The sequence below is a fragment of the Mytilus trossulus genome, chromosome 1 (genome assembly GCF_036588685.1).
Source record: "Mytilus trossulus isolate FHL-02 chromosome 1, PNRI_Mtr1.1.1.hap1, whole genome shotgun sequence".
NCBI classification, from domain to species: Eukaryota; Metazoa; Mollusca; class Bivalvia; order Mytilida; family Mytilidae; genus Mytilus; species Mytilus trossulus.
Genome location: NC_086373.1, coordinates 45,220,172 through 45,247,428, shown reverse-complemented (window position 1 = coordinate 45,247,428; position 27,257 = coordinate 45,220,172). Strand labels below are relative to the sequence as shown.

At 32.9% G+C, this 27,257-nt stretch overlaps 1 protein-coding gene across 1 annotated transcript in view; it reads left to right on the top strand.

The window, feature by feature from the left end:
* LOC134725440 (kelch domain-containing protein 10-like) overlaps window positions 1-26,337 on the top strand; it is a 78,408-nt gene extending 52,071 nt beyond the window's left edge. The window contains exons 8-10 of the mRNA XM_063589258.1: window positions 17,161-17,208; window positions 18,604-18,743; window positions 25,070-26,337. Coding sequence (XP_063445328.1) covers window positions 17,161-17,208; window positions 18,604-18,743; window positions 25,070-25,276 — 395 coding nt within the window. The 3' untranslated portion in view covers window positions 25,277-26,337. The remainder of the gene's footprint in view (window positions 1-17,160; window positions 17,209-18,603; window positions 18,744-25,069) is intronic.
* Window positions 26,338-27,257: the final 920 nt, after the last annotated feature.

Here is a 27,257-nt window from a genome sequence, read left to right as displayed (position 1 = left end):
CTAATGGGCTATCATCTGTGAAATGGATTCAACCAACGATGGCGTCCATAAATGTACGAAATGATGATATCAAACTCCATTTGGAACTCTTGTGTTAATAGCTTCTTTGTGTGCAGAAACCCTCTCTGAAGGAAATAATGAGATATAAGTCTGAGAATATCGTATCAGTTTGGAAAAATATACACATATATCATTTGAATCCTTTATCTCAAGTTAAGTTTAAGGATACTGCTTTCTCCTTTTTGAAATTTTAATAACATTCTTAAACTCTTCTGGATTTTTACCAAACGTATACATAAGCTTGCTTATGATCATAAGATAGTATTCAAAAGTAAATTTTGTAAAAAAAGAAATCCTGTTTTCCATATTTTACTTATATATAGACTTAGTTTTTCTGCCAGGAAGCATTACATTCACACTTTGGTTAAAGTTTTTAAAATTTTAATAACTTTCTTAAACTATCCTAGATTTGTACCAAACTTGAACAGAAGCTTGTTTAAACTAGGATTTTTTTTTATCCCAGGAATAGATTACCTAAGCTGTATTTGGCACAACTTTTAATACGACCGGAATCATTGTTTGGGGATTTTATAATGGTATGATGTCGTCGTCTGCGTCGTTCGAAAACACATTTGGTTTCCGGACAATAACTTTACTTTAAGTGAATGAATCTCTATGAATTTTCATAAGATTGTTCAATACCACAAAGGGAAGGTTGGGATTGATTTTGGTGATGATGGTTCCAACTGTTTAGAAATTAGGGGCCAAAAAGGGCCCAAAACAATAATTGTTTATACGACAGCAAAAATTTTAATTTTTTGGTCTTATATTGGTATCACGTTGGCGTCGTCGTCTTCGTCGTCGTCCGAATTCTTTTTTGGTTTTCGCACTATAACTTTAGTTTAAGTAAAAAGGAATCTATGAAATTTAAACACAAGGATGATGACCATAAAAGGAAGGTTGGGATTGATTTTGTAAGTTTTGGTCCCAACAGTTAAGGAATTAGGGGCCAAAAAAGGCCAAAATAAGTATTTTCTTTGTTTTCGCACTATTACTTTAGTTAAAGGAAATAGAAATCTATGAAATTTTAACACAAGGTTTATGACCACAAATGGCAGGTTGGGATTGATTTTGGGAGTTTTGGTACTATCTGTTTAGGAAAAAAAGGGGAAAAAAGGGCCCAAATAAGCATTAATCTTGGTTTTAGCACAATAACTTTAGTATAAGTGAATATAAATCAATGAAATTTAAACACAACGTTCATGAACACAAAAGGAAGGTCTGGATTGATTTTGGGAGTTGAGATCCCAACAGTTTAGGAAAAAGGGGTTATAAAGGGGCCAAAATAAGGTTTTCGCACCATAACTTTAGTATGAGTAAACAGAAATCTATGAAATTTAAACACAAGGTTTATGACCATAAAAGGAAGGTCGGGATTGATTTTGGGAGTTTTGGTCCTAACAGTTTGGGAATAAGGGCCCAAAGGGTCCAAAACTAAACTTTGTTTGATTTCATCAAACATTGAATAATTGGGGTTCTTTGATATGCCGAATCTAACTGTGTATGTAGATTCTTAAATTTTGGTCCCGTTTTCAAATTGGTCTACATTAAGGTCCAAAGTGTTCAAAATTAAAACTAAGTTTGATTTCTAGTTCTAGTCTTGTTTTCTTGACAAACTCTGACAAAAATCCAATTTTGTCTCGGCTGTGAGTAAAGTCTCAGAGTGCGAGACTACTGTATTACTATCCTGCAGATTCAGTGGCATAATCTAATTGTATAAAGCTTTATATTTTAGAAGGTAGAAGGCCTGGATGCTTCATAACTGGTGTGCGAATACCTAATGTTCCGAAGTTCCCATTGTCCTATGTCCATTGTCCTTGACCTAATTTTCATGGTTCAGTGACTGCTTGACAAAAAAATATAGTTTCTTTGTCATATGAATGTCTCACTTATTATGAGTAAAATGATATCTATATTTGATATATATGTTCCTTGCAATGTCTACATGACTGCCAGACAAGGTTCACTTGACCTCATTTTATATATCAGTGATCAAGGCTACAGTTACTCGATTATAGGTCCATTTCACAAATTCTTTAAGCTATAGGTCAACTATATTTGGTGTATGAAATGATTATAAGGTGTTCATATCTGCTTGACAGGATTATCTGACCTCTTGTTCATGGTTTATTGGTCATTGTTCAATTTTTGCATTTTGATCTGTTTTTCAAATACTAATTAATAGTTATAGGTCAGCTTTATTTGGTGTATGTAATAACCGTAAGGTGCTCATGTCTGCCCATTTGTATGGTTCCTTGGTCAATATTCAGTTTTTGTGTTATTGTCTGTTTTTCAATTACCTCAAATTTAGCAATATATCAACTATTTAGTGTTAAAAAAAATTGTAAGGCATATATGTCTGTCTAACAGGATTTATCTGACCGTGACCTCATTCTCATAAATCTTTGAAAATGTTAAGTTTATGTGATACATTAGCCTTTTTTTCTTAGCTTTTATTGTTATAATGAATAAATGCATGCATGCTTTAGCTTACATATAGGTATTATATGTTATAATTTGATTTGTTTTGTTTTTTTGCTTCTTTCGTTCCGCATTTTGTGTTCAGTTGTTTATATATTAGAGAAAATGCATGCTTTAGTCTATTTCAATGTGTATGAATTTATAAGATCACCTTAAGAAGTGTATATTTAAAGAATTGGAGGATGTGCGGGGTGCTTTTTTTATAGTTTAAGACTCTACATTTCTTAAAAAATAAACATTAAGATTGAAATAAAACATGTACATTTTGTACCTTCAATACTATAAGGGGATAGAAATTTATACCTTAGGGTGAGCTTTAAAAATGAATATTTAGTTTTTGATCTCAATTATAGTTAATTAACAAAATGTGTATGCTTATTTAAATCCAAAGAAGAAAAATGACACCTCACATGTTGTAGTGATGTGATATAAACATATAAGACAAACTTGACCAGATCGGATAAGGAAGCATAGAAACAATGGACATTTTGTGGTTTTGAGGTGCTTCTTGTGTGATCTCTTCTCTTTTGTCTAAACAATTATTTAATGTTTAAACCTAATTTATTAATTATAAGTTTGTAAGAAATGGTGTTTAAATATTGAGATGTAGTACATATTATTATGTAGATCAGTACAAAACTTAATTTTGATCTAAAACAAATTGAGTTATCTCCCCTAGAACACATCTACATCTACATTAAGATTAAAAATATCTTAGTTTCATATTATATATTTTAAATGGGTTTCTTTTTCTTTTTTGTTTGTTTATTTTATGTATATATTTTTTACAAAGCATGGATTTCTGGTATTTGGCATATATATGAATATTTTTTTCAGGAAGTGAAATATTATGAAATCAGTCCTGATGTCTCGCATGAACTATTTTTATACGACCGCAAATTTTGAAAAAAAATTCGTCGTATATTGCTATCACGTTGGCGTCGTCGTCTGCGTCGTCATCGTCGTCGTCCGAATACTTTTAGTTTTCGCACTCTAACTTTAGTAAAAGTGAATAGAAATCTATGAAATTTTAACACAAGGTTTATGACCATAAAAGGAAGGTTGGTATTGATTTTGGGAGTTTTGGTCCCAACATTTTAGGAATTAGGGGCCAAAAAGGGCCCAAATAAGCATTTTCTTGGTTTTCGCACTATAACTTTAGTTTAAGTTAATAGAAATCTATGAAATTTTGACACAAGGTTGATGACCACAAAAGAAAGTTTGGGATCGATTTTGGGAGTTTTGGTTTCAATAGTTAAGGAATTAGGGGCCAAAAAAAGGCACAAATAAGCATTATTCTTGGTTTTCGCACAATAACTTTAGTTTAAGTAAATAGAAATCAATGAAATTTAAATATAATGTTTATGACCACAAAAGGAAGATTGGTATTGATTTTGGGAGTTTAGGTCCAAACAGTTAAGGAATTAGGGGCCAAAAAGGGACCCAAATAAGCATTTTTCTTGGTTTTCGCACCATTACGTTAGTATAAGTAAAAAGGAATCTATGAAATTTAAACACAAGGTTAATGACCATAAAAGGAAGGTTGGTATTGATTTTGGGAGTTTTGGTCCCAACAGTTTAGGAAGAAGGGGCCCAAAGGGTCCAAAATTAAACTTTGTTTGATTTCATCAAAATTGAATAATTGGGGTTCTTAGATATGCCGAATCTCTAACTGTGTATGTAGATTCTTAACTTTTGGTCATGTTTTCAAATTGGTCTACATTAATGATTAAGGTCCAAAGGGTCCAAAATTAAAGTTTGATTTTGACAAAAAATGAATCGGTTGGGTTCTTTGATATGTTGAATCTAAAAATGTACTTAGATTCTTGATTATTGGCCCAGTTTTCAAGTTGGTCCAAATCTGGGTCCAAAATTAAACTTTTTTGATTTCATCAAAAATTGAATAAATGGGGTTCTTTGATATGCCAAATCTAACCGTGTATGTAGATTCTTCATTTTTGGTCCCGTTTTCAAATTGGCCTACATTAAGGTCCAAAGGGTCCAAAATTAAACTAAGTTTGATTTTAATAAAAATTAAATTCTTGGGCCTCTTTGATATGCTGAATCTAAACATGTACTTAGATTTTTGATTATGGGCCCAGTTTTCAAGTTGGTCCAAATCAGGATCTAAAATTATTATATATAGTATTGTGCAATAGCAAGTCTTTTCAATTGCACAGTATTGTGCAATGGCAAGAAATATCCAATTTCACAATATTGTGAAATAGCAAATATTTTTTTAATTAGAGTTATCTTTCTTTGTCCAAAATAGTAAGCAAGAAATATCTTATTGCAAGAATTTTTTTTAATTGGAGTTATCTTTCTTTGTCCAGAATCAACTTAAATCTTTGTTATATACAATATACAATGTATATTCACTTTTTACTACCAACTGATAAATTTAAATAATCTTTACCATTCAGTGATAACAAGCAGTTTTTTACATCTCAATATTTTATGATGTATTTAAATGAGTAGTTATTGTTGCAAACTCCATTAGAATATTTTAATTGAGATTAGTTTTGGAATAAGGGAAAGGGGGATGTGATTAAAAAATTGGGTTCAATTTTTCTCATTTGAAATTTCATAAATAAAAAGAAAATTTCTTCAAACATTTTTTTGAGAGGATTAATATTGAACAGCGTAGTGAATTGCTCTAAGAGAAAACACAAATTTTAAGTTCATTAGAACACATTCATTCTGTGTCAGAAAGCTATGCTGTGTCAACTATTTAATCACAATCCAAATTTAGAGCTGAATCCAGCTTGAATGTTGTGTCCAAACTTGCCCCAACCGATCAGGGTTCAACCTCTGCGGTCGTATAAAGCTACGCCCTGCGAAGCATCTGGTTTCCTTTGTTTTTACAAATATCATACTTCACAGTTGAAGAACAAATATTATGATGGAAGGAAAAAACATTAAAATAAGGTCTTATAACTGTCAAGGACTTCACATGAAGGAAAAACGGGGAGACATTTTTGATTATCTTAATTCAAAAGACTTAAATATATATTGTCTCCAGGATACACACTTTATAGAACAAGATGAAGTTTTGTTAAAAAACCAATGGAAAGGCCATTGTGTTTTCAATTCATTTGCTTCAAACAAAAGAGGAGTTGCTATACTTTTTAAAAATAATTTTGACTATAAAATACACAAAGTTAAAAAAGATGGAGATGGTAATCTGGTGGGATTGGATCTTAATATTGAAGACAAGAGATTTACTCTGATAAATGTTTATGGGCCGAATATTGATACTCCCTGCTTCTATGACAAATTAACAGAATTTATAGATTTCTTTGGAAATCAGCTCTGTATTATTTGTGGGTACTTTAATCTTGTTCAAAATTTCAACCTTGATACCCATAACTATATAAATATAAACAATCCAAGATCTAGAGAATTTTTTTTAGAAATTAAAGAATATAAGAATCTTGTTGACCCATTCAGAGAAATATATCCTGATGTTAAAAGGTTTACATGGAGAAGGGAAACCCCCTTTAAACAATCTAGATTAGATTTCTTTTTGATTTCTGAAAGTCTTTTAGATGACATTTGTGAAGTAAACATTGGTAATAGCTACAGGTCAGATCATTCACCAGTGATTTTAACTTTAAAAATAAATGAATTTATAAAAGGCAGAGGCCTCTGGAAATTTAATAACTCTCTCCTTCAAGATCCTGAATATGTAAAACAAATAAAACAACAAATTACTAACACAGTCGAGCAATATAAAATTCCAGTGCATAGAGGGGATGCTTTACATTGTATTGATAATTTAGAAATTGACTTTTCAATTAATGATCAATTATTGTTGGAGACCCTTCTTCTTGAGATTAGAGGTAAGACTATTTCTTATTCAACATTTATAAAAAGAGAAAGGACAAAACAGGAAATCAAACTGACTGAGGAGATACAACATTTAGAAAATGAGGTAAGTATAGAGGACACTCTTGATGAAATAGAAGCCAAAAAATGTCAACTTAGAATTTTGAGACAGAACAAGGTTAAAGGTCAATATGTTAGGTCAAGAACCCAATGGCTTGTAGAAGGAGAGAGGCCAACAAATTTCTTTTGTAATTTAGAAACACAAAATTTTGTCAATAAAACTATTAAAAAAATAGTTACTGAGGAAAATACTGTAGTAGAAAATCAAAAAGAAATCTTAAAACAATCAAAAATATTTTATGAGAAACTTTACAAAAGACAAGAATGTCTTAAAAAAGTAAACCTATCAAGGGAATTACCATCTTTGACATCTAAATTAAATGATATCGAAAAAGAATCATTAGAAGGTAACATTTCTTTTGCTGAATTAACACAAGCTTTGAAAAGAATGAAAAATAATAAAAGTCCTGGGTCAGATGGTTTTACTGCAGAATTTTTCAAAGTATTTCGGATAGACATTGGAAAGTTTGTTTTGAGGTCAATAAATTATTCATATCAGATAGGAGAAATGTCTGTCACACAGAGGCAGGGAGTTATCACATGTATTCCTAAAGAAGGCAAGTCAAAACAGTTCTTAAAAAATTGGCGTCCAATTACACTTTTGAATTCAACACACAAACTAGCTTCTAGTTGTATTGCTGAGAGGATAAAGTCAGTTCTAAACAGAATTATTGATTCTGATCAGACAGGCTTTATCCCGGGTAGATTTATTGGGGAGAACTGTAGACTTATATATGATATTTTACAATTAACAGAAGAAAATGATATCCCTGGTATATTATTACTCATTGATTTTGAGAAGGCCTTTGACTCTATATCATGGGCCTTTCTTTTTGAAACATTGAAGTATTTTAATTTTGGAGACTCTATTATGAACTGGATAAAAACATTTTATAATGATATTACATCTACTGTCACCCAGAACTGCTGTCAGTCAGACTTTTGCCGTGTGGAGAGAGGCTGTAGACAGTGTGATCCTTTATCTCCTTACCTTTTCTTGCTATGTGCTGAAATATTATGCATTTTGGTAAGAGGTAGTGATGAGATAAAGGGTATTACGATAGACGATTCAGAGTATATCTTGTCTCAATATGCAGACGACACATCACTGATTTTAGATGGGTCGCCTTCCTCGCTGGATGCATCGCTCCGTATCTTACAGTTCTATGCTGAGATATCAGGACTGAAAATTAACTTAGACAAAACAAACGTTATATGGATAGGTAGTAAAAAACATAGTCAAGACAAAATATGTGTAAAGTGGGGACTGAAATGGGGTTTCAGTACCTTCAAATTATTGGGTATCACTTTCTGTGTTGATTTAGATAGAATGTTAAATCTAAATTATGCTCCTCGAATACAAGAAATAGAAAAAAATATTACAAAAATGGTCAAAACAGTAACTTACCCCGTTTGGTAAAATAACAATTATAAAGTCATTAATTATATCAAAATTTAATCATCTGTTCCTGTCTATCCCAGGACCTGATGATAATATGCTAAGTCAACTTAATAGTAAAATTTATTCATTCATTTGGGATGATAAGCCTGACAAGATCAAGCGGGATCTTCTATGTCAGGAATACTTCCGAGGGGGCCTAAAAATGATTAATTTGAGAAATTTTATACAAGGTTTAAAACTAACTTGGGTTAGAAGATGGTTAAAGTCAAAATCTAAGTGGATTCAATTATTTACCTCCACCTAAAATATAAATTTTACAGAGTTGGCTTATTTTGGAATTATTATACTAAAAAATCAAAAAAACAAATTTTGGATGAAGTTTTTCATGCCTGGAAAACTATGTCAAAACTCAGTTTATACAAACAAGCCAAGTTTGTAATCTGTTGTCTCCTATTGTTATTCTTTTCTGTAGTCTCCTATTTGTTTTTCTAAGTGTAATGTTTTATATTCATTGAGTCTCATAAAGTGAAATATTGTTTCTGTACTTTTAGTATGATGTTGTATAATTTGTATAGTTGTTGGAGTGAGTGGTTGCCAATACTTCTCGTCTTTGCTACAGTGTCAGTGATCAAAACATTTCAGGTCACCAGTGGCAGGCTTACCAAATTTTTAGAGACACAAATTTATTTACCTTTCCCAAAGATCAAGGCATCAATAAGCAAGCCTTCCATTGATAAGATGAAATGTTTAATGATCACATCAACTTATATTTTAACAGGTGTAACTTTTGAGGTAAAATTTTTTCTTCTGTTTGTATTAATGAGCAAGTCTTGACTCTACACTTACTCAAAGTAAAACTCTCATAATAGAACAAATCTCAATTAAAGTCCAGATCTCATCCTTGTAATTGAGCAAATACCAGCTCCGAAAAACAATACCAAATGTAACATAAGGGATATCTGTGTGTAAACCAAAACATGGTCTTAGCAAATCATACTGGCTTAAAGCAGAAAGATATATTAGAATGAATAATAATTTTATTATAAAAAACAATTAATCAATCTGGTTTTGGCCTTAGGGAAACACTCAGCATATAGAACAATTTTGAGTTCCTGCCTGAGCAAGTCAGCTTGCAACCTCCAGTGTGAGGAAGAACCTGCCTGCCCGACAATACGCCAGCCGGGGAATGTGAAGCGAGGGTTCTCCACTTAGGTGATGAGACTAGGCGTCTCATCTGCAGCCGGTGTGTGCAAGGTCTGCATGGGGATAGCCCATGTACTTGTGAAGTAGCAGGGGTCTATCAAACTGGCGCTGGAATAAATTTGATAAAATTTTTCCCCGAAATGCTTGGGGATGAATGAAATTTTAGAAATAACCAGTGATAAAATTCCATCAAGGAATTGAAATTAAAAATAAAATATATATCACTAGTAAAAACTGAGATGTTTCCCTTGTCATGAAACATTATTGAAGGTGTTAGGTAGGTGGATGGCGGGTGGTAAATTAAATAATAGCACTGTAAAACTATATCAACTAGTCAAGCCTGCTATGAACCAAGAAAGTGATTTTACAAAGACCATGCATATGGCTTCACACACAGATAGGGTACATCAATCAACAATGGGAGGAGTCTGGCCTCACTGACCTTTAGATAATGTACTAATTGTTGTGTAATTATTTTCTATAAGATCTGGTATCATAATCTGCATTTCTTCACCAACTGTGATTGTTTATGACATGTATCTGATTAAGAAAAGATTAGAGTGTGCCTCCTAGTGAGATTCCAGTTGTAACTTCAAAGTGTCAAATGCCAGGGATTTAACCTCAAGATGTACCAAGTGGTCTGTGTATGTTAATTAAAAGTATCAATAATGTCAGCATCTTTATTATCACATTAATTATTAAGTGTAAGCTGGAATGTCAGTTTGTATAAACAGTACTTATATTATTATATATAAGTACCATATTTATACAAACAAGCCAAGTTTGTAATCTGTTGTCTCCTATTGTTATTCTTTTCTGTAGTCTCCTATTTGTTTTTCTAAGTGTAATGTTTTATATTCATTGAGTCTCATAAAGTGAAATATTGTTTCTGTACTTTTAGTATGATGTTGTATAATTTGTATAGTTGTTGGAGTGAGTGGTTGCCAATACTTCTCGTCTTTGCTACAGTGTCAGTGATCAAAACATTTCAGGTCACCAGTGGCAGGCTTACCAAATTTTTAGAGACACAAATTTATTTACCTTTCCCAAAGATCAAGGCATCAATAAGCAAGCCTTCCATTGATAAGATGAAATGTTTAATGATCACATCAACTTATATTTTAACAGGTGTAACTTTTGAGGTAAAATTTTTTCTTCTGTTTGTATTAATGAGCAAGTCTTGACTCTACACTTACTCAAAGTAAAACTCTCATAATAGAACAAATCTCAATTAAAGTCCAGATCTCATCCTTGTAATTGAGCAAATACCAGCTCCGAAAAACAATACCAAATGTAACATAAGGGATATCTGTGTGTAAACCAAAACATGGTCTTAGCAAATCATACTGGCTTAAAGCAGAAAGATATATTAGAATGAATAATAATTTTATTATAAAAAACAATTAATCAATCTGGTTTTGGCCTTAGGGAAACACTCAGCATATAGAACAATTTTGAGTTCCTGCCTGAGCAAGTCAGCTTGCAACCTCCAGTGTGAGGAAGAACCTGCCTGCCCGACAATACGCCAGCCGGGGAATGTGAAGCGAGGGTTCTCCACTTAGGTGATGAGACTAGGCGTCTCATCTGCAGCCGGTGTGTGCAAGGTCTGCATGGGGATAGCCCATGTACTTGTGAAGTAGCAGGGGTCTATCAAACTGGCGCTGGAATAAATTTGATAAAATTTTTCCCCGAAATGCTTGGGGATGAATGAAATTTTAGAAATAACCAGTGATAAAATTCCATCAAGGTCCAAAAACTCAGATGGAAACAGCTGAGTGCCCCCAAGGATTTAGGATTAAGATTTTTTCACCTTCAATAAAGTCATGAGAAAGAAAAAAAAAAGAAAAAAAAATATATATATAAAAAATAACAATGGAAAAATCTATGTACATGAATGTGTAGATCTGCATTCTAAAGACATTATTATGTTCATGTTAATATTTTCCTAACAATTCTTGTGCATATTTAATTGAAGTAGATGACACTCTTATATACCTGCAGTAACTATCAGAGGACCAGCGTCCTAGTGTTTTGACCAAATGGTCTTCAATATGTGCTTTACCTGCAGTAGTGGCAGCTCCTATGCGTAGGCTATGACCATTATAGTGATCAGGATTGAAGCCACATATACTAAGTACTTGTTTTATACAATTAATGAAATAATTCCTTTCTAATGCCAAAGCATTTTGTGAGATAAAAAGTGGATCAGATGGGAGACCTTGTTTAAGACTCTCTCTAACTTGTAAATATTTGACTAAGATTTTAAAAGGACAAATTTGATTTTTTACTTTATGGAGTTGAATATCTACACCTTTCCTGAAAGGGTCTGTTTTTAGACTGTTTCAATTTCAAAATTATCATATCTTTATGCAAAATAATATCTCCAATACATAAATTAACAGATGGGTCAAATTGGTTGGCTTTCAAGACAGTAAATTCTCCACATCTCATAAAGCCATAAAAACCTACAGTACATACTGCTTCTAGCATTAAATCAATAAAAGGGGTAAACACACCTTGCCTTAGACGAAATATAATTTTCTCTAAAATTTCGAAAGTGATAGGTAATCTTTTCTTGTTATTTGGTTTTTGAAGTTTTTTGACAGAGTTCAAAATGTAGGAGAGTCTATCTAAGGGTGTGTTGTTGTCAGATTCTAAGGGATCCTTACAATTATTTTTTAAATATTTGTATCTAATTCCACATAAATACAATTTTATGGTAGAATACTGTAGTTTCAAAAAATGAAAACAATATGCAGTAAAATAAATCAAAATGTCTTCTGAAATAGGTGGTAGATAATTAAATTTAAAATTGTTCAGCAACATAAATCTCTCAAAATGTTTAAATCCAGTTTCATATGCACTTCTTGTTTTGCTTGCAATAGCAATATCCCAAAGTTGATGAACTATTTTGTTCAGGACCACATTACTTCTGAACTGGGTGGGCACTGATGAGGTTGAAGTGCTGCATTTGGAGCCAGCCTGCGGAAACGGTCCATCTGAAATCGAGACAAAGCGTCACTTATTTCATTTTCATATCCTGGTACATGTTTTGCACTGAAATGAAAGTTATATTTACAGGCACACCATGTTAATTGTCGCATTAAACTCATGATCTGTAAGCATTTAGAGCGACCTTTTTTCACTATTGCAACTGTTGCCTCATTATCACACCAGAAAAGAATACGTTTTTTAGACCACTTGGAACCCCATAGAATAGCTGCCACTACAATAGGATACAGTTCCAGGAAAGCCATTGAATATTTTTTCTCATCTGGTAATTCCAAATTTCCTGACCATGAAGAAGAAAACCATTCTCCTTGATGATAACCGCCGCAGCCTTTAGTTGATGATGCATCTGTAAAGAGTTCCATGTCGAAGCTTGAAATGTAATCTTTATTGTAAAACATATTTACTCCATTCCAATTGCTAAGAAAACGCAACCAAAAGTATAAATCTGTTCGGCACTCCTTAGTTAGGTGAACATAATGGTGCAGATCATTGACGGTACAGGACAGATTAATAAGATATGAAACAAAGGTTCGACCAGGAAGAATCACCCTTGAAGCAAAATTTAGATGACCTAAAAGCTGTAAAAGTTCCCTTTTAGTGCATTTTCTTTTCCTATAAATTTTTGAGATGAACTCACAAATACGTTCAACTTTATTAGTTGGTAGTCGAGCTTCCATTTTTTCAGTGTCCAGTATAATACCCAGATACTCTAAACATTTGACAGGACCTATAGTTTTGTGGCTAGCTACTGGTATGTTAAGCTTTTTAAAAATCATCATCATAATTGCCATTGTTCTTTCTCCATCTGCTGATGGTGAATCAATGGTCAAAAAGTCATCAAGCAAATGCAATATGTTTAGAATTTTGTAATTTTGTTTTGCTATGTGGCAAATAGCTTGGGACACATGATCAAAAATTTTTGGGCTGGAACGACAACCAAAGGTTAATCTAACAAAAAAATAATACATCTCACACCATTTTATACAGAAAAATGGCCACTGGCTTGGAAAGATAGGACAAATTTTGAATGCGTCTGATATATCGAATTTACAAAGCCAGGAGTTCCTTCCTAGACGCAAAATTATATCAATGGCATCATCTATCTTGACATAGGACATTGAACAATTATTTTTATCAATCAAATCATTTATGCTTGAATGTTCATCATCATTGTGAGGGGAGGATAAATCTAATATTAAGCGTTTTTTGTTTGAGTATTTCCCCTCTGCTATCCCTATGGGACTAACCCTATAATTCTGAAAGGGGAGGTTGTTAAAAGGCCCATACATGTATCCTCTCTCTACCTCAACTGATATTAAGGCACTTGTAATTTCTGGTTGTGACCTTGCTGAAAAACTATTTCTGCATTCTTTAGTAGGTAAATTTACTTCTGATATCATAGTATCAAAACCCTTTCGTAGACCATTGCATAAATATTTTACAAACGATTTTTCAGGATAACTTAATAGTTCAATTTCGAGCTTATCCACATTAATAGGGGAAGTAGCTTCCTTTGGAAAGTCCTCTAATACTAGTCATTTTTTAAAATGTTTCCCACTATTCTGAGATGAAATAGGTAAAAGGGGTTTCGCAAGTGAATTCTGTTCTCCACCTTTGTTTGAGACTCTGCAATTTGGTAGGGAGTGGTTAGATAGGTTACACTTAGAACAGACATGCCTATAGGAACAGTTTATCCTTGTGCACCCCCTGGCAGTGTTGAAATTGTTGCAAACCTCTTCCCCCTTGAAATATACACGTGTTCTGCCATTTTTGTCTAACTTATCCGATGAAGGACCTGAATCAATGGAAGCTTCAAACTGCCTTGAATTTTTGTTAAAATGTGACTGGTAATTCCCAGAAGTTTGTAGTGAACAGAAAGCTGTGGTATGATCTGCCATATTACAGATTTTACAAATGTTTATGCTAGCCCCAGCTGTAACCAAATTTAAAATATCACGATCCCTTTTACTCCAATCAATTTTTACAAACTTTTCTCTTAACAAAGTTGCAGCTTTTGCAGAGAACATTTTATGGTAATCATAAAATTTATCTCCAAAAAAGTTGCATATATCAATGATGTCGTCTTGATATGCGTCCAATTCGGCACGCCTATCTGGGAAAACAGTTGTCATAACCCTTTTAAATTTTCCAAAAGCCCTAATAAATTCCTGCAAAGACAACTTTCTGTTCAAACGTGGATCAGGCTTTCCTGAAACATTTAATTCTATACCATTAGCCAAAATATTATTTGTTTGGGGGCATTCATATTTTGGTATTAACAGAGATGCCAAGTTAATATCCTTACCCTCAATGATCTGTTTTTGAAGAATAGGAGAAATGATATCCACATTTGAAAAAGAATCTGAGCGCACTCCTTGAAATCCATGTTGAGAAGATGAGTCTGCTGTACGGTTGGAGACGGATAAATCAAATCCTGTTGTAATCCTGTTTGAAATATGGGAATATTCGGAACTTGATCCATGTGATTAGTTGTAGAACTTTGAGCTTTATACCATTGCTGAAGGTTGAATCCACTGCTGTCAGTATTGGTCCCTTTGTTTAAATTCTGGTTAAAATGATTCAAACTTTGTTGAAAGCCACTGAAACAATGTGCCAGCATGGTAGACATTGTAGCCATACTGTTGAAATTAGAGTTCTGCATTGGAATGTCATTGGTAATTCCACCTGTATTGTTGCTTGTTACTTGATGGTTTACACTCATTGTGTCCTGTTCTGCCAAGGAAGTATTGGGAACAGGAATATTGTTTATGTCCAAAGAGGCTAAGGGTTGTACATTGGTCCCACTGTCTGTTACAGCTACTTCAGGTTCTGTACTCAACAGATTGGATGTATCATTGTCAGAAATAGTCCTGTTTTGTTGAATTTGTGGTGTAGTAATCCCACTTGTGTTAGAATTTTCGATATATAGTTGTTTTAATACCGATTTGGGTAAAGAACTTGGAGTTTTTATGCCTTTTTTGTCCAATTCTTCTCGAAATTTTTGTGAAGTCCAGTTGGATGGATTGTTTAAATCCCATTGTCTATCAGAAATAGCTGAATTTGCATATGGAGTAACTCTATTCCTTCTTGTGCGAACACCTTTTCCTCTGCCAGACATTATGTCACGAGTGAATAAAGTAATCCAAGTTATAAGTAGTTGTTTAAATTGAATAATAAATTAAATAATAGCACTGTAAAACTATATCAACTAGTCAAGCCTGCTATGAACCAAGAAAGTGATTTTACAAAGACCATGCATATGGCTTCACACACAGATAGGGTACACCAATCAACAATGGGAGGAGTCTGGCCTCACTGACCTTTAGATAATGTACTAATTGTTGTGTAATTATTTTCTATAAGATCTGGTATCATAATCTGCATTTCTTCACCAACTGTGATTGTTTATGACATGTATCTGATTAAGAAAAGATTAGAGTGTGCCTCCTAGTGAGATTCCAGTTGTAACTTCAAAGTGTCAAATGCCAGGGATTTAACCTCAAGATGTACCAAGTGGTCTGTGTATGTTAATTAAAAGTATCAATAATGTCAGCATCTTTATTATCACATTAATTATTAAGTGTAAGCTGGAATGTCAGTTTGTATAAACAGTACTTATATTATTATATATAAGTACCATAACATCCATTTTATTTTGAGGAAGTTATTTCTACATCTATATGGCATAACGAACATATCAAAATTGATAATGTCAGCGAAAGTTTACAATAAAGATTGGGCAAACCATGGGGTATGGACTGTAAATGACCTGTTAGATGAACATGGAAATATATTAACATATCAAAATTTTTAAATAATGTATAATTTTAAACCCATGTTTCTACAGTTTTATGGACTTATATTAGCAATAAAAAAGTGGCTACAAGATATTGGAATCAACACTGAAAGAGGAAAAAAACATCAGGCTATTATACCTTTTAATATTAATATTTTCTTCAAGTCCGAAAAGGGCTCAAAGGACATGTATACTATTTTAAATCAAGGAATCTTACCTACAGATTTTGTAGCAGAAAAAAAATGGGAAGATATTCTTAACAAAGTTGTAGAAAATTGGTAAAAAATACATTTGTGTGTTACCAAGGTTTCAAAAAACACTAGGTTATGTTGGTTTCAATATAGTATTATTCATTATATTTTAGGGACAAATGCTTTACGTTTTTAAATGAAGCTTGTTAATAGTAATTTGTGTACATTTTGCAAGGAAGAGCCTGAAACTATAGAACATTTACTTTGGGGTTGTCATATTGTAGCCGACATTTGGCACAATCTAAATTCATTGATTTTTGATAAGGTTCTTATTAAAATTGTAAATTGAACTTTATGAAAAATAAAGTTATCTTACTGACGAAGTACTACATTTACAGATGTAAGATGCAAGATATAAAACCTAATATAAAAGGTCTTCAAAACTACATAAAAGAAAACTTGATTTTAGAGAAACATATTTCTTCAAAATACTTAAGTGTGGAAGAACATAACTTGTACTGGAACCCCTGGGCTAATGTCATTAATTAAATTTAACATTTATGTATATGAGCATTTGAAATTATCTGTATACTGTTATCCCATACCATATGTATGCTCATATATATTTCTTGCACTGATATAACTATATAAATGATAATGTTATTACTATACTTAATCCATAGATTTCTAAGTGTTAGTTCATAGAATGCTTATAATGCTTTTTTCTATTTTGTTTACCTGCTTGTTGTGCCACAATATAAATATAATATGTTGATACTTGTAGATTCATGAAGAAAAATAATAAATTATAAAAAAAAAGTTTATGTGATGCTTTTAGTCTTTATCTAATCAAGGCTTTAAACATTAAATCAATGATCAGTAAAGCAGCTGAGATATTTCAGTGTGTGTAATTAAATTTTTTTACCTGTGCTTTCAAATTTTGAAAAATCAATTGCATGCGCATCCTTATGTAAGGCACATGGACTATAACTGATGAAATAGCTTGTAATTTATAAACCGTAACAAAATTTATAGTAAATTAAATACATACTTTTTATTGCATTTAGGATATCCTAGAACAAGAAAGTGTCACAGTTGTTCATTGTTTAGAAATGGTAAGTTAAATACATATTATGTATAGCTAGAAAAAGGTGTATTTTCAGAAAAATGGCAATGTCTTTCAAAATAACTATACTGGATTTGTACCAAACTTGGAAAGAACCTTGTTTATGACCAAAAGCTAGTATCTAGAACGAAATTTAGTCAAAATTTTGTTCCTGTTTTTCCATATTTTACTAAGAAATGGACTAGTTTTTCTTTCAGTTAACATTACATACAGTCTGCAGTTCAAGTTTTTATACGACCGCAAAATTGTTGCGATCGTAAATTAGTATGACGTTGGCATCGTCGTCGTCGTCCGAAGACATTTGGTTTTCGCACTATAACTTTAGTAAAAATTAATAGAAATCAATGAAATTAAAACACAAGGTTTATGACAACAAAAGGAAGGTAAGGATTGATTTTGGAAGTTTTGGTTCTAACAGTTTAAGAATAAGGGGCAAAAAAAGGGTACAATAAACATTTTTCTTGGTTTCCGCACATTAACTCTAGTATAATCAAATAGAAATCTATGAAAATTTAATACAAGGTTTATGACTACAAAAAGAAGGTTGGGATCGATTTTGGGAGTTTTGGTACCAACAGTTTAGGAATTAGGGACTACAAAGGGGCCCAAATAAGCATTGTTTTGGTTTTCGCACAATAACTGTAGTTTAAGTAGATAGACATATATAAAATTTAAACACAAGGTTTATGACCACAAAAGGAAGGTTGGGATTGATTTTGGGAGTTTGGGTTCCAACAGTTTAGGAATTAGGGGCCAAAAGGGGTCAAAATTAAACTTTGTTTGATTTCATCTAAAATTGAAATATGGGGGTTCTTTGATAGGCCGAATCTAACCGTTTATTTAGATTCTTAAATTTTGGTCCCGTTTTTAAATTGGTCAACATTAAGGTCTAAAGGGCCCAAAATTGAACTTTATTTGATTTTAATAAGAATTGAATTCATGGGTTTCTTTGATATGCTGAATCTAAACATGTTCTTAGCTTTTTTTATTATGGGCCCAGTTTTCGAGTTGGTCAAAATTGGGGTCCAAAATTAAACTTTGTTTGATTTCAACAAAAAATGAATATGTGGGGTTCTTCGATATGCTGAATATATTTAACCATGTATTTAGATTTATGATATTTGGGCCCGGTTATCAAATTGGTCCACAGTGAGGTCTAAAGGGTCCAAAATTGAAATTTATTTGATGTCATCAAAAATTTAATTCTTGGGGTTCTTTGATATGCTGAATCTTACCATGTATTTAAATTTGGGATATTGGAATACCACAAAGGGATGGTAAAAATTGTATTTGGGAGTTATGGCTAATACAGTTAAGGAATAAGGTGCAAAAAAGGGGGAAAAGGGTTTCCAGGTCTTGAATAATTCTTGAATACATTTTATAGAAGCCTATGTATGTGGTGGACTTGACGGAGAAGATATAATGGATGATATATGGAAGTTAAATTTAACTACTTATGAATGGACAAAGATACCAACAAGTTTACACCTTCCAGTCTACTTCCATTCAGCGGATATCACACCAGTAATTATTTAGATTAGTTGTATCTCTATGCTGCCTACAAAACAGTTGGATGCCTGCATCTCCATCCATGCATGCAATCAAAACCTTATGCTGATGCTTAATAACTATATTTATCCGATTACCACTCCTATTGAGAAAACAAAAAAATGTTGTATTTAGGTGAACATTATCTACAATATTTTTACCCATATACATTTCAAGCAATATTGTATTGAAACTTATACTAAGATAATGTAAATTCAAAATGATGAGTACTTGTCAAGAACTCGTAATTATTGAAATCAAATTATCATAAGTGAAACTACCTTTCAGTTCTAAAAATAGTCATTAAAGGTGATATGAAGATATTTATGATTAAGAATATGCCATCCATTGTTAAAACACTCCAATGTTTAACTTTTAATTCCAAATGCAAAATGAGGTCATGACTAACCTATGATCATAAACTTTTTACATAGTGAGTTCAGTGTCATACCGGCCAAAATTTACTACAAATATTGAAATATAAATTGTAAATTATTGTTTCCAGTGATTTCTAGAGTGACACTTGTTTGCAAAAAAACAAAAAACCACAGTTGGCATTTAATATAATACATTTACGTATTAGAGATAAAGGGAAGGGAACAAAGCGTGTTGATCTGAGGTCATCAGATAAAAGGGTTAACGGTCAGTTAGCGGTTAATACAATACATGATTGTTTTAGTCCCCTACTGCCCAAGTCTAGGGGGACTTACGGTTTGCATTCTGTCTGTCCCGCAAATTAGTTTTCCACACTTTTTTAGTGATGCTTGAAGATATTGATTTGATATTTGGTGTATTGTTTTATCATGACAAGTTACAGATCAAGTTCGAATTTTGTTTTGATCTTATGATTGTGTGCCGAGTTAAGGTCATTTGACGTAGACAATTCACTAAAACAGGCATTCTGTGAGTAAATCACTGCAATACATAGTCCCCATCAAGTTCAAAAATTCATTGTACTGGAACAAAACGCTAACTTGATCTATAACGTGTAATGGTGTAAACTATATAGCAAATATCAAGGCAATATCTTCAAGATTGACAACAAAAAGTGTTAAAACCTGATTCTATGACCATCATTCTGCACAAAATCATCAGACCAGAACAAAATTCGAACTTGATCTGTAACTTGTCAAAGCTATTAACCAATTTTTAAATTAATATCTTTAAATCATGACATATAAAAAGAGGAAAACTGATTATTTGAGTGAATTTTCAGTCCAAGGACCATAGTTCTGCACAAAAGCATACGACCTGAACAAAATTCAAACTTGAACTGAAACTTGTCACGATAAAACCATATTCCAATTATCAAATCAATATCTTCAAGAGTGACAAAAAAGTGCAGAAAACTGATTATTATAGTTAATTGATTTAGGACCATTACTCTGCTCAAAATAATCAGAAAGGAACAATTTTCAAAATTGATCTTTAACTTGTCATGGTATAATTTATATCACAATACACCAAATATTGAATCAATATATTCAAGCATGACAAAAAAGTTGAAGACTGATTTGCCTGACTGACAAATGCTCAGACAGACGGATGGAGTGCAAGCCTAAAGTCCGTAGGGGACTAAAAATCAGTTGGGATATAGCAACATGAAAATGGAACATGTTCGCACATTGTACGCTATAGCTTATATTTGGGTTAAATTATTCTGTTTTCCCACAGAAATAAGATTTGGTCTTCTTTGAATTTCCACTAGAATCCAGTAACAGTCTAAAATGCCCTATATACATACTCGACTGTACTGAAATTTACTTGACCCCAATTTTTTACGTTGAAAATAGTCGCATTACTCGACCAGCCTGAAACAGTCTTAACCCGTTCTCGACCTGTACTCGACCAATTTTGCCAGTCTTAACCATACTCGACCAAAGGTCTGAACAATACTCATCCTGTCTGAACCATACTTGACCAAATAACCTCTCACTTTTTAGCTCGCCTGGCCAAAAGGGGCATGTGAGCTTATGCCATCACTTGGCGTCCGTCGTCGTCCGTCGTCTGTCGTCGTAAACTATTTCAAGAATCTTCTCCTCTGAAACTACTAGGCCAAATACTTCCAAATTTTAACTGAATGTTCCTTGGGGTATCTAGTTTATAAATTGTATCAGAAGTTTTGATCTGTCAACAAACATGGTCGCCATTGCTAAAAATAGAACATAGGGGTCAAATGCAGTTGTTGGCTTATATCTTAAAAAGGAAAGCATTTAGAGCAAATCTGAAATGGGGTAAAAATGTTCAATATTTTGAATAACATTGAAGTTGGTAAAGACTTCACCATGTTCAGAGTATGGTATTTTTTTTCCGACTGTGGAAAATGAACCTCCCCTTTTGGTATGTATGGTTTTGTGGTTTTCAATTTATACACATGGAAAAAAGTATTGCAACACCAAATTGAAATTGAAATTAAAAAAACACTCTTTATTTTTTTCTGATATGATTTGTTAGAATAGAACTAGTTAAACATTATTTACATATCACCTGAGTTTGATCAATAATTATCGACTCGATAAGTTCTTATCTGCACATGCAGCTACTGTACCCGTAAACAGCATAACAGGTGTTTTTATCCTCATTGTTTTCAACACTTTAAATAACCAAGTTTATAAAGTTATGTGATTCACACCTTGTAATGGGTCCTCCACAACTCTTAACCGCAGCAAGATGGCAGATTATCAGCATGAGAGGAGCAGGAAAGTCGCTGTGACAACCGCACGTATTGTCGGTCATCACTTTTCCACTATAAGTCGTTTTGAGAATACAAATCAGGCAATAAACGATACAAAAGACTATCTGAGATCAAAAAGACCCCCTATGCCATCTGCGAGGGAAAATCAAGCATGATGAAGCTTAGTCAGAAAGAAACACATTGCAAACAATACAATCCTAAAAAGAAAGTGGCGGGGATAGCCTTTTAACAATAATTGTTCGAGATTGACTCATCTCTACTGGTTATTGTGCGATAATACCATTTCGGGGACCTTTGCGTACAAACAGACACACAGTTATCCGTATCCAATGCAGTGCAGAGCTCGCCAACATTGGAAATAAGCATCGTGGAGTATGATCCATTGTTCAAATGGAATTATGTTTATCTTCCGTGGCCCGATCATAGCCCGGATTTGAACCATATCGAGCAAATATGTGACACTTTTTGGCGTTATGTGCGCGAAAGGACACCCCAGTCCAAACCCGTGATGAAATAAACAATGCCCTTCATCAGAAATGGTTGCTGATACCTAAGCAATAATTTAGTCCATTTATGGCAGGAATCATCAGACGTTAAGTGGCGGTTGACCGTTTGAATGAAGACTGCGCACAAAGTACTAATTCTATGGCGTATAACGATCAACCATTAAGTTTAATTTTGAAAAGTCTAACATTGTGAAGTTCGACTACAGTAAAAGTTGTAAAATGCAGTTTTTTGTAAAAAAAAAAAACACTTCATTTTGTTTTTAAAATTGTGGTTTAATAGATAAATTATTTTTTTTCAAACATTTTGTGTTCGTTAAAATGCCAATGTAATCATAAACTATGTTTCAATATTATTTTACAAATATTTTATCATATTCCATCCTAAATAAAAGGCTGATTTTTCAAGTTTTAAAAAATCAAGGTGTTGCAAACTTTTTTCCATGTGTATATGTTCCAGACCGTATGAGTATTTGGACAGTACGCGTACGGCCTGGACCGTATGCATACTTTTTCAAAATACGCATACGGTCAGACCGTACGCGTACGGTCTGACTGATATTAAGAACTTGGTCAAGTTTGATAGATACAAATGTATATAACAGATCAACATAACTTATTTCTCCAGTTAATATGAAAAGTTCAACAGCATTTGACATAAAAACTTAATAGTTTAACTATTTAAAAAGATCACGCTTATTTATTCTGTTAATCTCCTGTATTTTACAGGCCGGTAATTCATTAATCCCCCCTAGAAATTTTAGTTGTATAAAAATTGTTCCGTAGAAATGAAAATTCAATAGAAAATAGGTTGTAGGTAAAGCGTGCGTGAGTGAACAATTCTTTGAAGATATTTATGAAATCTATATCACAGGTTTATAACGACCAGTTTGAAAATCAGTACTCATTTTATAATCCTGTTATAAGCACACTCACTCGATTAAAAATTTATGTTTATATCAAAGGCTTGTATATCAGTTAAGTCTTCATATGAGTCAATTCATGTAGACATAGATAATTAAGTTTTTAACAGTTATTACACTTAGGACAGATAAAATAAAACACAGGCCTCACTGGAACACTGTTCTTTTATTTAGATGAATTTTTTTTACAGTTTCCAGTATGATGCCATAATATGTCAATAATCTTTTTTCACGTAAATTCCAATGACAGTTGTAAGAGTACGCCTCTTTGCCAGACGAATTATAATAATAATATCTTTATTTAGAGAGAGTTACTGATTTGGATTACACCAATTTTCAATAAGGCTCTCTTAATACAATAATAATTACATTAATAATAAACAATGCATCAATAATAATGATAAATAAAGATTATATACAATTTAAAATACAATAAACAATTATGATATGGCATTACAGTACAAATATGATGGTATAAATGTTAAAAGTACATAGATTTGTATTTATTTTTAAATTCGGATACTGTATTTGATTTCTTTATTGAATTAGGAAGAGCATTCCACACTTTTTGTCCAGTGTATGAGAAACTAGACTTATACAACTGTGTATTTGGTTTTGGAATAATAAAATTATCTGAGGATGAAAATCTGGTATTATATTTTTGGTTTGCAGAAGCTGATACAATAAGACTGGACATATATTCTGGAGCTAAGCCATGTTTTGCCTTATACATTAGTAATGATTTGTGATATAGTATTTTTTGTGTGATTGGCACAATGTTACATTCGTGAAATAATTCTTTTGAAGGTTTGGTGTAATCATGTTCGTCTAAAAAAATTATGATATTCCTTTGTCCTTCCGTACGTAAGTTGGTCACCCCCATTCCCTTCAATTTGCGAATGTACTATTATCTTGTAAACGGTCAAGATCCCCACCCCTAAACCATATATATTCTTGTAGGGGACAATAAAACAAATGAAGTGAAATAAAAGGGAAGTCCAGAGGGGTCACCCCACCCCCTATTGTTTGAAAACTTGTAAACGGTCAGAATCCTCACTCCTAAACCATATATATTCTTGTATGGGACAATAAAGCTAATCAAATGAAATTAAAGGGAACTCCCGAGGGGGTAACCCCATATCCCCTCTTGTTTGAAAACTTGTAAACGGTCAACATCCCCACCCCTAAACCATATATATTCTCGTAGGGGACAATAAAACAACTCAAATGAAATGTAGGTCAAGTCCTTGGGGTCACCACCAACCCCTCCCGTTTGAAAACTTGTAAATGGTGGAGATCCCTACTCATAAGCCATATATATTCTTGTATGGGACAAAAAAATCAAATCAAATGGAACATTGGACCATATGAAAGGGGAGTTAAGGGAGCTTTGTTTGGGAGACTTCGTAACAGCATCCTGTTATAATTACTCCTTGTTTAACTTGAGTTTGCATCAACAAAATGTTATGAAAGTTATATATAATGCTTATTTCCACAAAAGACAGATCAAGTTTGAGTTTGTTTTGTTTGCTGAATATTTGATTTCCTGTCTCTTACTTAAGTAAGCCTCAACCAAATGTAATGAAACTTATACACAATGCTTATAAACACAAGATACAGATTTTATTTGAATTTGGGGATGTCACTTTTATTGTTGTAGATTTATGATCCTAAACAAAGCGGAGATATCAAATGTGTCACATGGACACATTTCCCATTTATTTTACACATTTATTCTTAGAAAAGCTTTTATAATTTTTTTATTTAAAATAGAATGAACAATTTACTAAGATGCAAGTTAATTGTAATATCATTATTTGGTTTTGTTTTCTTTCTTTTTACTGCTTTTAAAAAGAATATTGACAAATATGCAGATGACCACTGTGTAGGGTTATTACCTGGACACAGCATTGGATGGAAGAGTCTTTGCAAGAAAGGTGAAATAGCTGGCTAATTAAAAGTTATTTCATTAGTTAGATATAAGAAGATGAGGTATGAGTGCCAATGACTTATTATGATATCACTTCATTCTTCTTCATCTGCTGCGACTTTATCTAGATATACATGTGTCAAAATTGTTTTAAATGCATTTACTGTTTACTATGAAAGGACTGTTGTCCTTTTATAATGAAAACCGGTAGGTAACAACATATATTTGAATTCAGTTTGAATCTGTTTCAGGATGGTTGTTTATACATATTTGGAGGTGTAACACGTATTGACGATATCAGAACGAACTGTGTACAAAGAATCTGGTTAATATTGCCCACTCTCCAAGAGCTGTGTTGGGAGAATATGTGTTTAACATTAGATATGAATAGACTACAAAAACACAGAAGTAAATTATTTGAAATTGGAGTTCCTATGCACTTCATAGAACGCCTGTGATATTTTACCCGTAAATTGTGAACATATTTTAAATAACATACATGTTTGAAGGATATGCGTTGAACCATTGCACATTGTTCACTAATTAACTAGGTATGAGTTAAATTGTAAGTTTATTGTCCTTTAATCTATATTGCACTGAGGCGTAGCTGAGGACAGTAGTTGTATTTGAGGGGACAATAAACTTACTATTCCACAAATATCCAGTAAGTAAGTTTTTTATTCAATCGAAATGACAATAGACAATAAATCATTGGGATAGAATAAATCGACTATCGACATCTGAAGCAGAAACCCAACCATACCATTTAACGTTTAATCCCGTAGCTGCATTTGAAATTCTGCGAAAATTTAATGACTATTACAGTCATATAGTTTTATCAAAGTACAATGGATGGAAACTCTTGACCGGTTCACTAACTTTAGTTTGCGTCAATCAAATTTTATGAAACTTATACACGATGCTTATTACAACAAAATACAGATCAAGTTTGAATTTTGTTGGTGTCACTGATAGTGTTCTACAGTTATGTCCCTTTACAAATGTAAAAAATGTCTCAATTTTTCGTTTCCGTTCTCTAACTTAAGTTTGCGTCAACCAAATTTTATGAAAAAGTACACAATGATCATAACCACAAAATACAGATTGGTTTGAATTTTTGTGTACATCTTTAACTGTTCTAGATTTATGCCAATTTGCAAAACAACCAATTGTATAGTTTCAAGACAATAAGTTGTGTATAAGTATTTCAATTGCTCTGAAATTGTACCACGATGTTTAAACCCATAAATAGAAGGTTGGAATTTTTACGCCCCACATACGATAGTAGAGGGGCATTATGTTTTCTGGTCTGTTCGTTCGTCCGTCTGTCCGTCTTCAGGTTTAAGTTTTTGGTCAAGGTAGTTTTTGATGAAGTTGAAGTCAAATCAACTAGAAACTTAGTACACATGTTCATTATGATATGATCTTTCTAATTTTTAAACCAAATTAAACTTTTGACCCCAATTTCACGGTCCACTGAACATAGAAAATGAAAGTGCATGTTTCAGGTTAAATTTTTTGGTCACACACATGTTCCTTATGATATCATCTTTCTAATGTTAATGCCTAATTACATTTTTATGCCCCACCTACGACAGTTGAGGGGCATTATGTTTTCTGGTCTGTGCGTCCGTTCGCCCGTCCGTCTGTTCGTCTGTCTGTCCCGCTTCAGGTTAAAATTTTTGGTCAAGGTAGTTTTTTTTTATGAGGTTGAATTCCAATCAACTTGAAACTTAGTATACATGTTCCCTTTGATTTGATAATGCCAAATTAGAGAATTTATTCCAATTTCACGGTCCACTAAACATAGAAAATGATAGTGCGAGTGGGGCATCCGTGTACTGTGGACACATTCTTGTTTTAATGGGTTCTGGGGCAAACAGTGTAGGTATTAAGGGCCAAAAAGGGATCAAAAACAAGCATTTTTCTAGTTTCAGGACAATAATTTTTGTGTAACTTTATGGATCTCTCTGACATTGTACCACAAAGTTCCATATAGAATCATATTCAAAACAGTGTGGTCCTGGTCATTGATTGACGACCTAATTTATCCCATTGACTGGGACAGATTAGGTGAACGTTTGTCGGTAATAATCACTGTTCACTATGTACTTGTTAAAGACACTGAATCTGTGGGGTTATTATTTTATTATTAAAGGCGTTAAGAACCTTTGGTGACCCCACAGTTTAAATTCTATAATAAGTAAGAAGCGAGCAATGGTCGTTACAGACAAACGTTCACCTAATCTGTCCCAGTCAATGGGATAATTTAGGTTGTCAATCAATGGCCAGGACCACACTGTTTTGAATATGATTCTACAATTGGTAAATTGTTATCAAAGGTACCAGGATTATTATTTAGTACGCCAGACGCGCGTTTCGTCTACATAAGACTCATCAGTGACGCTCATATCAAAATAGTAATAAACCAAACAAATA